Genomic DNA, 12,820 nt, shown 5'->3' with positions numbered 1-12,820 from the left:
GCATATATTTGGCCGTCGGCAACACAAGTTTTTCTGGTAGTGAGCCGCAGCTGAAAAGAACTGCTAGGCCCTAATGTTTGATGTCTCGGAGTATTTGAGGTTGAGCCCTCTTTTTTATTTTTTTTTATTTCGCGCGACGACTCTTTTAGTACGGGATATTGTTTTATCTATCAACATAATGTTGCGTGCTTCAGCGCGCTAAAAAAAAGCGCCATATTTGGACGCAATCTGTGAGGCGGGGATTATAAATTCCCTAGCGACTGCGAGCCTCCCAAGCACCAAGTTCGATCAAACTCGAGTCATGGTTGCGAAGCCGGGGAAACGTTGATCCAGGCCTGGTCCAAAGATGTCAGTCAGACCCAATAATAAGCAGTGAAGCGTCAACCTCAGCGCCTTTCTTTCAAGCAAAGCTCGCCGGAGTTGCTTCCCTTGCTCGTATATCTTGCACCCAAAGCAACAATCGGACAGCACGGGTACTACTAGTCTGTGCAGAACAAAACCCATAAGCAACCGGTCCATTACTCCTCCGGCCAAGACCATATCGCATACTCGTCATGGAACCATATGGTTCATTCATAATAAAAGAGAGAAAAGTGAGGTAAGGGAAGAGGAGAAGATGATGCTCGACAAGGGCTCCCTGGACCTGGTGCTGGTGCCGTGCGGCCTGCTCATCATGTTCGGCTACCACCTCATCCTCCTCTACCGGATCCTCCGGCATCCGGCCGCCACCGTCATCGGCTACGAGAATCACAACAAGCTGGCGTGGGTTCGCCGCATGGCCCAGGTAACTGCAGCGGTTCCTTCCCTTGCAGGAACCATGAGGACTTTCCTTCATCTGCTCTCCTGTTTGCTGGCAGGCGGCTCCGGAGGAGACCGGGCTGGCGCTGAGCGTGATCTCCAGCAGTATCGCAGCGTCCACGAACCTGGCCTCGCTGTCCATCGCGCTGGGCTCGCTCATCGGCGCCTGGGTCAGCAGCACAAGCAAGGTGTTCATGACGGAGCTCGTCTACGGCGACAACAGCCAGGCGACGGCGGCGGTCAAGTACATCTCCCTCCTCGTCTGCTTTCTGGTGTCCTTCACTTGCTTCATCCACTCCGCAAGGTAGCTTGCCGGCCGCTTTGCCAAACCTTAGATTAAGACCGATTTCTCAAAGACGACTCAGCATCTGGTTGCTCTGCAACTGATCAGGTACTACGTCCAAGCCAGCTTCCTGGTGACCACGCTGGACTCGGACGTCCCGGCGAGCTACATGCAGCATGCGGTGATCCGGGGCGGCAACTTCTGGTCCATGGGGCTCCGAGCACTCTACTTCGCAACGACGCTGCTGATGTGGATATTCGGGCCGATACCGATGTTCGTCTGCTCAGTGTTCATGGTGGTCATCCTACACATGCTGGACAGCAACTCCCTGCCACTGCACCAGTACCAGTTTACAGTCAGGAAACGGCCTGATCAGGGGGCTCTGGCTTCTATTCTAGCTACAAGCCAACCAAGTCCTCGAAATGCGATTATCAACAACCCGATATTATCGCCTGTAACATTCTTCAGTTGATCATGTAAATATTTTGTTACAGAACCTGCACGTACGTGCCAAGTTCCGTCACATGTGAGGAATGATCAGCCACACAATTCTCATTGCAAGTATTCCATCCCTGAAACAAATGAGATGCAGAGAAATCGGAATCAACCGATATAATCACGACATCGTCATCTACTCGTCAAACATGGTATCCAAGTTCATGGTTCATCTGGTGGGTTAGCATACTGATTTTGACAGGGTTCCATCCAAAATTCCTATCGTGAAATCCATGTTAAGCACTACACTAGCCCACTACTTCTATTTTTTCTACATACAGTAGAACTATTGGGACACTGGGGTCCTTCTCATTGGCTTCAGCAGATTTCTTATTGTCTCGCTTCTTGTGCTTGTATTTCAACCTGAATTGCTCTTTTTTGTTCTTCTCGCAACCTTTCTTGTGCTTCTTGTAAATGACTATGGAAGCTAGTTATGGACAGAACTAATATTAGCTTGGAGGCGTTAGACTAAGGATGATGAATTTTCAGTCTACTAGCAAGTCTTTTTAAAAACAATCGGCCTCTGCATCAAATGATGCACATAACCATTTTGTTAAGCAAGATAGCAACAAAGTACGTAGTTCAACTCATATTTGCAAGCAAACTCGAACGTAAAGGAATAAAATGACACAACCGGTTAAAATAGGACCAGATGACTAAACACATATTCTACTATTGGACCGTTACCCAAACAGGTTGTACGTATCCCATGCTACCATCTCCGAGCGATTGTATCCATAGGCCATATGCTCCCTGACTTCCGCACGGCTGAGTAACGACCATGTGTGAATCCTTCCAGATGCCATGGCCCACAAAAAAATTTGTGATGCTTCGATTAAATATAACGTCATTCAAGCGATTCCAAATGGCCCAAAGTAATGCACACACTCCAACTCAAATATGTGTCTGTCTTAGACTCTACCCCATTTAATCATGTCCCAAATACATTAACTGGCACATGTATTGTACGCCACGATAACCTGACTAGTGGGAAAATATGTTGGATTGATTCGTCTTGATCACAAAAACAACACCTTTTACCAAAAAGGTTTTAGCCTCGCTTTATATATAAAGCAAACTGCCCAAACCAAATATCCATATATAGGTTCACACCACACACACGCGAAGAGTCAACACAAAGAGTATTGAAAGGGATTAATACTGAGGGCACAGCTTACCAAGCCCTGTAAACAGAAAAAAAAACACAAGGCACAACGTGCAAGAACCCAAGGAGCGGGCCAAGGATCCAGTACCCTTCCTTCTAGGTATTCCCAAGTTGTTATTAGTAAAGATCACTTCTTTACGCACAAACCACATAAAGACCTAATAGCAAGTCTACTAGCAAGTAGCTATGTGAACTAGTAGCTATGGACTAATCGCATAGATGATAAACAAATCGAATTTATAATCTATAATATCTAAATAGTTTATCCCCACTATCCTATTTCTCTTGACATGCAAGCTATCTACATCATCAAGTAGGTCCATTAGTTCATTTCCCTTGACATGCAACCATACCACCACATCACATGTGCCATGTCAGCAGCCCTGGTCCGACCAGTAGTTAATTTCCACACGTAACAACTAATTAGAGCACATCCACGGAGAAAAAAGCCAATGCGTATCTTCCTAAGAAAAAAACATCATCGTTTCCCCAAGAGTGGAAGGCTAGTAGCCCCCTCTCTCGCTCCACCTGTAGAAAACATTTAAGTTTCTGGTGATAATCACCCCATTTACATCTTTTCATTATTTCTTCCTCCACACAAGGCATTCCAAACGTCCTTCCTTTTCATCTCCTCCATTTTGCAACCGATAGACCTTTGTTTCTCTCTTCATCTTCTCCCCGACGGGCCTCCCTATTAAGCCTCCCACACCAAAGCTGGGTATCCACATCCCTTTAAAAGATCTACAGTATTTTTTCGATAAAGGGTGGATTTTATTGACTCAAAATGAAGCATCAAGAAGATACAGACATAAAGAGCACACACCCGACCTCTGCATAGTTAGGATGCACACAGCCAACACCAACACACTCACACTAAAAAACGCCGGCAAAAAGTAAAGTCATACAAGACCAAAGCTATGCCTAAGCGAGTAAAAAAAACCTATGATCAAAACAATGACCGACAAACTACATCGACGACCATATCCGCACCAATCATCTCTTGACACCACAAGGACAACGAAAAAGTTCTTCAACAACAATGCCTTCAACAAGCCAACGATGCTCAAACACCGCCGTTACCGGATCCGACCACCAATGATCAGAATCTAGGTTTTCACCCTGAAGAAGCAAGTCCGAGCATATCCATGCAATGCCTTCAACAAGGTAACGATGCAAAAACATCGCCATTGCCAGGTAAAACCAACATGGGTTAGACCTTGGATTTTCATCCCGGAGCTCGAGACCGGATACTAGAAGCACCACCAGATCGAAGTCAACCATGTGTTATCCCCGCCACTTTCCACGATCCCAGCAGCTACATGCACTGGACTAGAATCCACCACGCCATTGCGCAACCATACCCTCTGCGTCAAATCGCCGTCTGTAGCCTCCCAACCATCCACCAACGGTGGCATGCCTTCCGAAGGCCGACGAGCGGATCAGAGCTGCACTCAGCCAACCACCGCTGTATCGACAACCACTGAAAGTCCGAAGAGCTGCCATCAAGCATCATATTTGTCCTGATCCGTGCCGGCATCATGCGCGTCAACAGCGGTATCAAACATGCCAGATCAGATTGCCCGTGCACCACCACAGCCGCCGCAACAATACATACACCGAGAGTCTCCTGCCAGGCCGTCAACCGAGCCGGTAGGAGCAGGCCCGCCTCAGGCCGTGGTAGATCCGGGACAACGCACACAGGATACCATACGCGCGCCGTCGGGCGGGACAGGACGTACGAAGCCGCCGAACACGAGCGCGTAGCTGACCTCCGTGGCGATGAACCGCCGTACACCAGCTCTCATAGCATGCTGCATCTCCGGGAAGGACGAGCGCGTGGCTAGAGCGCAGCGCTGCCGAGCTCCAAGATCGAGGGTCATGGGAAGAAGGGACAGGACATGGGTGGAGACGGAAGAGGCCTAGCAGCCCGCCGCCGTCGACCGGCAAGCCGGCCGGCGGCGGCGGCGAGGAGGGAACGGTGGAGAGGCTTTTTGGGTGGCGGCGCTGGACGCCTCGTGAGTCGCCGAGCGACTCGCGAGGCCTGTTAGGTTTTCGGATGCTTGATCTACAGTATTAAGTTTCGTGTTGGAATCAATTGCTCGTAGCGCTGGTACCCCTGAATTTACCACCAACGTGCATAAAAGTTGAAGTCTGCGTCAACATCAACCTCCCCGAGCACCGTCATCGCCATCGCACCACGCCTCCCCAAGGATCTCTTCTCCGCCTCTCCAAGGTCTCTTCTCGGACCACGTTTCCCTCACTGCCACCAACACCTCATCCAGGTCCTGATTCCCCAGATCTCACTGTCATGGCCTTCTTTGTTAGTTTGGTTGTACTTGAGGTAATTTTGATATAGTTCCGCTTTGAATTTTGCGGCATTGATCGCACAACAGAGTTGGTTACTGAAGGACAAGTAGCAGACGCGGTGTATGCCTGCAACATGACCAAGAGGTTGGAACGAATCAGCTCCTAAAGGCTCCCCAAGATCCGGCGCTCCTAGGTGATGATGCTACCTACAGCCCCCCATGCTCAGGTTCGTAGTGCTATAGATTGAATAGGACATCAATTTTTTTTCCTGATGTGTTTAACTGTACGTAGAATAATATCAAGGCACTGGAAATCGTGTTGGGGCACAAGGTGGACCTCATGCACGAATGACAGTGTGACCTCAAGTCAGATGCGCTCTACGAACGATGTTGTGTACTGCCTGTGGCGTTTCCACTCCCAGTGACTTCATGAACAAGTCTGCAATACATTGACGGTGCTGAGGACTTTGTCCGTGGTCAGGTAGATAACCCCTTAATCACCTTTGTTGGTCTCACACCCCGCACGGTCTGACTGTGTTCCTCCTACAAATGATGCTGGGCACGACAAATGAGGAATCCCTTTTGCCTTCTACTACATGCCATCACGCCCTTCTGCTGGCACTACGTTTCTCATTTCTCCATGGCTCCATTCCAAATTCCTGTACCATCTTGCTTCACTATGAGGTTATCATATAGGATTGTTGATTATCCACTGCCTTTTTGTAATTATTATATATGTTCATAGATAGTGAACGTGTTTGTATTATTTGCAATCTCACAATGCATCTTTATTTGTTGGTCTCTTGGATTGTTGTCAAACTGTTCTATCAGATTTCTTATATCAGAACCATAAAGCACAAATTGCTATGGTACATGGATGGTTGAACTTGATTTAACTCACCAGAAACTGTAGGAAATCTTGGTGCTGCAAATAAATAAGATATCAGATGGTTGCTCAGTTCTTACTTAGTATGCGTTACCTCTCTTATCTCATGGGCATATCCCTGAATTTCATTTTTCAGTGATTACGACTCGGCTAGACAAATTTTAACATTTCCTGTACAGGTTAATAAATGTCTCTTTTTAATCCACTACTACGAGCCAACTAAGGTGGTGTTTGGTTCTCTAGTCCTAGGACTTTTTTTAGTTTTATAATAATCCAAGCGCTCAACATCAAACATTGTTTACTGAGCTCCTGAACCATTCTAATTCAACGACACAACTTGTAATAACAAAAATGATTTATCAGTCACTGAAGCAGAAATGATTGGCTAAACAAGTTCAAGTTTACACGGGCTAAAGTAAACCAAAATGCCGTTGAGGGGTCCAAAACTGAACTCAAGGCTTGAACACCACATAGAAAAATATTTTGACTACAGTATCACACATACCGGGTTGCGCTCTTGCTGTTGTATTTTAACACAAAGTTCTTGAGCAGCAAAATCTTTCAACGATCTCCGCTTGCCTTCCTAACTTGAAACAAGTGTCAGTACAATGCTAAAAAATCTTATTAATCATAGATATTTAGAAAGTATCAAATGCTTTCATCTCTCTCTCTCTTCCATTTCAGCAGGATCCTAACAAAAAGTATCAAATGCTCTCGGTGACTCAGTCGTGGGCACCTAATTAATGAAACGATTTCATTCTTCTTCATCATCCTTTTACAACACCTCACGTCACAAACCCTTTCCTGGGCAACATCATCAATCTGCATGGCATGAAGGTTATATGAAACACCTCCTCATGAGAATGAAGATGACATGAAGCATATGCCTTAGAGATTTTGCACATATTGGGCTACAAAATGGTATTATTTCAGATATGTCAACCGCCCAGCCATGGGAAGATCATCATACACTTGGAACGACCGGCAATCTTTTATTTATTCGCCCACCTCTTGAACACAATGCAATTGCTAACACCCTCCCCCCCCCCCCCCCCCCCCCCCCCCCCCCCCCCCCCCCTCGCGCGTTTAAAAACACATGGTGACTTTCCGGGAGAATAAGTCTGAAGGGAAGCGAAAAAGCAACAAAGGAAGTTGCTAAGGCGTCTAAGGTTGCGCAAGATGATCCAGTATTAGAGGATGATGGCTAAACTAATTAAGCCCAATCGATGGAAGAAAAGATTTGCAAAAGCTCCAAAGCATATTGCAATTACCCGAGAAAATCAAATATTTGCCATTTTCAATACGGGGCTTCTCAAAATTGCCATTGTCAAGATTGGCTGGGCAAAAATGCCATTCTTCTCTCTGCACATTGATTACCATCAGTGACGGATCCAGGATTTGAAGTTACCCGGGACGGACTTTTAGAGAAAATATAATTTTGAAGCCACGGTGCAATGAAAGAAGACAATGAACAAAATTAATGGGCTAGGTAGTATGGATCCAGGCAAGACGATCAATACAACCAATATTGCAATGTAGCTTTATTCTCAAGGAGAAAAATATATAACGTGACAAACAAATCATTTAAGGCCTAATTCTTATGCTCATATATAGAACATCCAATTTGGTACGTAATTAAATTTCCCTAAAAAAATCAGCATTTAACTTTGAAAAATCAGGCCAACGTAACAAGAGATTAAAGAAATATAGGAGAATGAGAGCAGAAAATTAGGGAAGAATGAGAGTAGAAGATTAGGAGAGAATGAACGAACTTGCTGTTTGCTGTCTCAATTGGCTCATCACTTGCAGTTTTAAAGGGGCGGTGACGTTGCCGCCTTCCGCGAACAAGTGGATTCCTCTTTCTCCATCGAGCACCATCGGTCGGGGAAGGACCTAGGCAGTGCCACGGCGAGGCTGCGGACCGGCAGCATAGGGTGCCGTGTCATGGAGGCGAGGCAGCGGCAATACTTTTTTTTGAGCGGTGATCGCGCGATACATTGTTTGCTGATTTGGTCTCCTGTCGACAGAATTGGGAATGCCAAAACTTTACAGAAAATCATGGGCTCACATAGTCACGTCTAGTTGGGCCTTAGAGTATCTCCAGCCGTTCGGCCCCCCAGGACGCATAAAAAGTGCCCCCTGAGGACGAGCCGGCGATGCAATCGGCGCTGGGGGCGATTTCGCGCCCAGTCGTCGCCCCCAGGCGCCGTAATTGGCCCACTTTTCAGCCCCATTTCGGCGAATAAAGAGCCCATATGGACGACAATAGGCCCATATTCGGCGTTCATTTATGCACATAAATTTTTTTTATCACATATTTCATCACAAAAATATCAAATACTTCAACAAAATAGTACAACAACAAATAGTTCAATACAAATTATATAGTTCAACAAATAAAAACTCATATTTCATCACACGTCGCGCCCGGCGTCGCCCTTCAGCTTCCATAGATGCTCTATCAGATCTTGCTGCAGTTGATGATGCACCTGTGGGTCTCGGATCTCCTGACGCATACTGAGATAGGCAATCCAGGTTGCCGGTAGCTGGTGATCAACTTTGGTTAGAGGACCCTGCCTGTAGTATGGTTCAGTGTTAAACACTGAGTCTTCTTGCTCACTCTTGATGATCATGTTGTGCAAAATGACACAGCAAGTCATAATCTCCCACATTTGATCTTTTGACCAGGTCTGAGCGGGGTACCGGACAACAGCAAATCGAGATTGAAGCACATCAAATGCCCGCTCGACATCCTTCCTGCAAGCCTCCTGAACCTTCGCAAACCAGGCGTTCTTGCCTCCTGGCACAGGGTTTGAGATCGTCTTCACAAATGTCGACCATCTCGGATAGATGCCATCAGCTAGATAGTACCCCTTGTTGTAGTGCCACTCATTGATCTCGAAGTTCACCGGAGGAGAATGACCTTCAACAAGCTTGGCAAAGACAGGAGAGCACTGCAGCACGTTGATGTCATTATGAGTTTCTGGCATACCAAAGAAGGAGTGCCAAATCCAGAGGTCCTGTGCGGCCACCGCCTCAAGCACCACACTGCAACCGCCTTTGGCGCCTTTGTACATCCCCTGCCAAGCAAATGGGCAATTCTTACATTTCCAATGCATCCAGTCGATGCTTCCAAGCATCCCAGGAAATCCTCTTGCTGCATTCTGTGCTAGGATCCGAGCAGTGTCTTCCGCATTGGGTGTTCTCAAGTATTGTGGTCCAAACACTGCCACCACTGCCCGACAGAACTTGTAGAAACACTCTATGCTGGTGGACTCGGCCATGCGCCCATAGTCGTCGAGTGAATCACCGGGAGCTCCGTATGCAAGCATCCTCATCGCTGTCGTGCACTTCTGGATGGAGGTGAATCCAAGAGCGCCGGTGCAATCCATCTTGCACTTGAAGTAGTTGTCGAACTCCCGGATGGAATTCACAATCCTGAGGAAGAGCTTTCGGCTCATCCGATAACGGCGCCGAAATGTTTTCTCGCCGTGAAGTGGAGCATCGGCGAAGTAGTCGGAGTAGAGCATGCAGTAGCCTTCGAGACGACGCCGGTTCTTTGCTTTCACCCGCCCAGGCGCCGAGCCACCTCGCCGCGGCTTTTCATTGCTCGCCAGCAGCTGGGCGAGGGCGGCGAGCACCATGAGATGCTCTTCTTCCTGGACGTCGGCCTCGGCTTCCTCCTTCAGCAGCACGGCGAGCGCTTCCTCGTCATCCGAGTCCATCGCCGAGGCAGGCAAATCGCCGAACACCTTGCGCTCGGTGGGCGTGTACCCGCCGCTAAATCACGCCTCCGCGGCCAGAAACGACGGCCGGAAACGCCCAGCTGCTGTTGGAGGGGCTGCCGCGGCGAAACTATGCTGTTTTTCCGGCGGGGAATGGCTATCTAGCCGTGTAGGGCGGCGGGCGGCGCCGGGATATAGCTACTGGTGGCCGAGGGCGCGGGGGGTGCGAGTCGGGGAAGAAAACCTTGACTTTTCCCCTGACGGTGTGGGCCAGCCACGCTTTTCCCTTGCGCTGGAGCCCCCACCTGCTCCCCAGTGCGCCGGGTTCGGCCTGTGACCGCCGGGCGGAAAAAGGGCCGAACCGGCGATTTTCGGCGTCCTGGGGGCGCGACTGGGCCATTTTTTCGGCGCCGGCGCCGAAAAAATGACCTGGGGAGGCCTGTTGGGGGCGCGGCTGGAGATTCTCTTAGTCATTGGCCCATCTTACAACTTACAAGCGAATCGTTATCTTCTGTCTTTTTCTCGTAACTTCTTCCGATTGAACCTACAGATCTATACGAGAGCTCTCTCCCTCCCATGGCGACCAATAGAAAAGCAGTAGGGATACCCTAGGGTTAGAAATTTTACCCGGGGCGACTGCCCATACACGACCCCACACTGGATACCATGGCATTTCTCCATTTCCATTGCTTTTTCTTTTCTTTTCCAGTTTCTCTAAACCTGAAAGGACCAAACTATCTCTGGATATTTGTCAACCTTACCTGTGGACTGATTGGGTCAGATTGCTCTCTGTTGAGTATATATTTTGTATTGCACGTGTATTGAAGTTGTGGCCCACCTCCTAGTCTTGTATAGTTGAGGTAGAGCCCTTCCCTTGTATTATATATGCGTGCACCAGCACCCCGATCAATACATCATATTACAAATCATCTATTTACATGGTATCATCTTTTTCAGTCTAACCCTAGGATAGCCGCCGCCACACCTCCCCGCGCCGCCGCCGCCGCGCCCCACCTCCTCGCTTCCGCCTCCCGCCCGCTAGCTTCTACCTCCCACGCCCACGTCGTTCGCTAGCTTGCCGATCCCGCTCGCTGCTACCTCGGTACGCCAAGACACGTCCAAGCCGCCTGTTCTCGTGTGCGTGTCTTGCATAGCTAGCAAATCAATCAAGTCAAGGCTAGCTAGCTTTGCTAGTCAACTACGCCTCGCCGGATCATTTCTGGTGCGCCTGGTTAGCTCCGGCTACTGTGTACCCGCGCGCCGTCAGCCGTGTTCTGTGCCGCCACAAGTCGCTCCGTGCGCTCGCCTCTCTCTGCAGCCACTGCTGCCGCCGCGCTGCGCCTCCTCGCACGCGCCGCCGCCGCTCCCTACTACCACCGCCACCGCCACCGCGCCGAGCTTCCTCGCGCGTGCCGCCGCCGCAGCTTCCCACCGCCGCCGCCGCCGCGCAGCGCTTCCCCGTGCACGCCACTGCCGCCGCAGCTTCTCACCTACCGCGCCACTGCCGCCGCCTCCGCGCTCCCGCATGCCGCCGCCGCCCTCTTCCTCTTCCCGCCGCTTCTAACGCCTTTCATGAACTCTTCGGGCTGCTTCACCATCTGCGGTGGAACCGCTCCACCGGCCGCGCCGATCTAGTCGCGTCCTCCCGCATCCGCCTGGTGTTACCCGTTGTCGCCACCAGCGCCTCCCTCGCAGCACCCGCAAGGGGGAGGGGGCCGACGCATTCGGCGTGGCGGCGGTCGCCGCCGCCTGCAGCAGCAGCGGGCCCAGGACACCAGGGAGGCGCCGCACTACCAGCAGGCTCTCCCTGCTGGCCACCAGGCGTTCATCGGCGCGCCCTTCCAGCCGACTGGCGCTGGCTACGGCGCCCTCCTTGCGCCGCCACCCCTCGGTGGTTATGGCCCGCCCGTCCCGGCGCCGCCCTATGGGGGCCTTCCGCCGCCGCCGGTACCTATGCCATGGGACCCCACCCTCCTCGCCGCCCAGCACTCCGCGCCGTCGCTGAGTAGCTCTGTCGGTGGAGGCGACTGGTACATGGACTCAGGTGCTACTGCGCACATGGCAGCTCATCCCGGTAACCTAACCTCCTCCACTCCCGTTCACACACCCACTCGTATCACTGTCGGCAATGGCTCCTCTTTACCTATTACTCATATGGTAGCACTAGCTTTCCCTCCACTTCCACATCCATCGCTATGTCTAATGTTCTTATTTCACCTGATTTAGTCACGAACCTAGTTTCAGTTCGTCGTCTTACTCGTGAGAACCCCCTTACTGTTGAATTTGACGGTGTTGGCTTTTCTGTGAAAGACGCCCGTACCGGGATGGTCCTTCACCGATGTGACAGTCCCAATGAGCTCTACCCCGTGCAAGCCGGCGCCTCCACCCCCACACCCGTCGCCCTTGCCGCCGGCGTTGACCTTTGGCACGCTCGCTTGGGTCACCCCAACCACACCATATTACGTCAAATTCTTCGGAGTTTCTCTTTCTCATGTGATAAGCTCGACGAGCACTCTTGTGAGGCTTGTCGCTTAGGCAAGCACGTTCGTCTTCCCTTTAGTGCGTCTTCTTCAGTTTCCACTTTTCCGTTTCAATTACTTCATAGTGATGTTTGGACATCTCCTGTTGTGAGTAACACGGACTTTCTTTACTACTTGGTGCTTTTAGATGATTACTCTCATTATGTGTGGACTTTTCCCCTTCGTCGTAAATCCGATACTTTAGCCACACTCACCGCCTTTTACTCCTATGTCACCACCCAATTCGGTCGCCCCATACTCGCACTCCAAACTGATAACGGAAAAGAGTTTGACAACGCCGCTCTTCGCTCACTTCTCGCCTCTCATGGCACCACCTTCCGTCTGACTTGCCCTTACACTTCACAGCAAAATGGCCGCACCGAGCGCATTCTCCGCACTCTTAATGACTGCGTTCGCACGTTGCTCTTTCACGCTAACGTGCCCGCTCGGTATTGGCCCGATGCCCTCGCCACCGCCTCTCTCTTAGTCAACATTCGTACGTGTCGTCCTCGGTGGAACTATGCCCCTCACCACCTTCTTTTTGGTACACCACCGTCCTATGATGGCCTTCGCATCTTTGGGTGCCTCTGTTATCCTAGCACCGCGTCCACCACGCCACACAAGCTTGCACCCCGCTCCGTCC

The 12,820-nt window shown here is 50.2% G+C and overlaps 1 protein-coding gene across 1 annotated transcript; it reads left to right on the top strand.

Moving 5' to 3' along the window:
• The first annotated feature begins 350 nt into the window (after nucleotides 1-350).
• LOC125522059 lies at nucleotides 351-1,748 on the top strand. The gene is made up of 3 exons (XM_048687132.1): nucleotides 351-784; nucleotides 858-1,102; nucleotides 1,190-1,748. Exons 1-3 carry the CDS (start codon nucleotides 617-619, stop codon nucleotides 1,551-1,553), a joined length of 777 nt encoding a protein of 258 aa, XP_048543089.1. The 5' UTR covers nucleotides 351-616; the 3' UTR covers nucleotides 1,554-1,748.
• Nucleotides 1,749-12,820: the final 11,072 nt, after the last annotated feature.

This window comes from Triticum urartu, chromosome 7, assembly GCF_003073215.2.
Source record: "Triticum urartu cultivar G1812 chromosome 7, Tu2.1, whole genome shotgun sequence".
NCBI lineage: Eukaryota > Viridiplantae > Streptophyta > Magnoliopsida > Poales > Poaceae > Triticum > Triticum urartu.
This window is presented reverse-complemented; position numbering and strand designations above follow the sequence as displayed.

Coding starts and splice junctions, on each gene's coding strand:
- LOC125522059 (XM_048687132.1), top strand. CDS start 617: ATGATGCTCGACAAGGGCTCCCTGGACCTGGTGCTGGTGCCGTGCGGC. Junction 785..857: donor GGGTTCGCCGCATGGCCCAG/GTAACTGCAGCG, acceptor GTTTGCTGGCAG/GCGGCTCCGGAGGAGACCGG. Junction 1,103..1,189: donor TGCTTCATCCACTCCGCAAG/GTAGCTTGCCGG, acceptor GCAACTGATCAG/GTACTACGTCCAAGCCAGCT.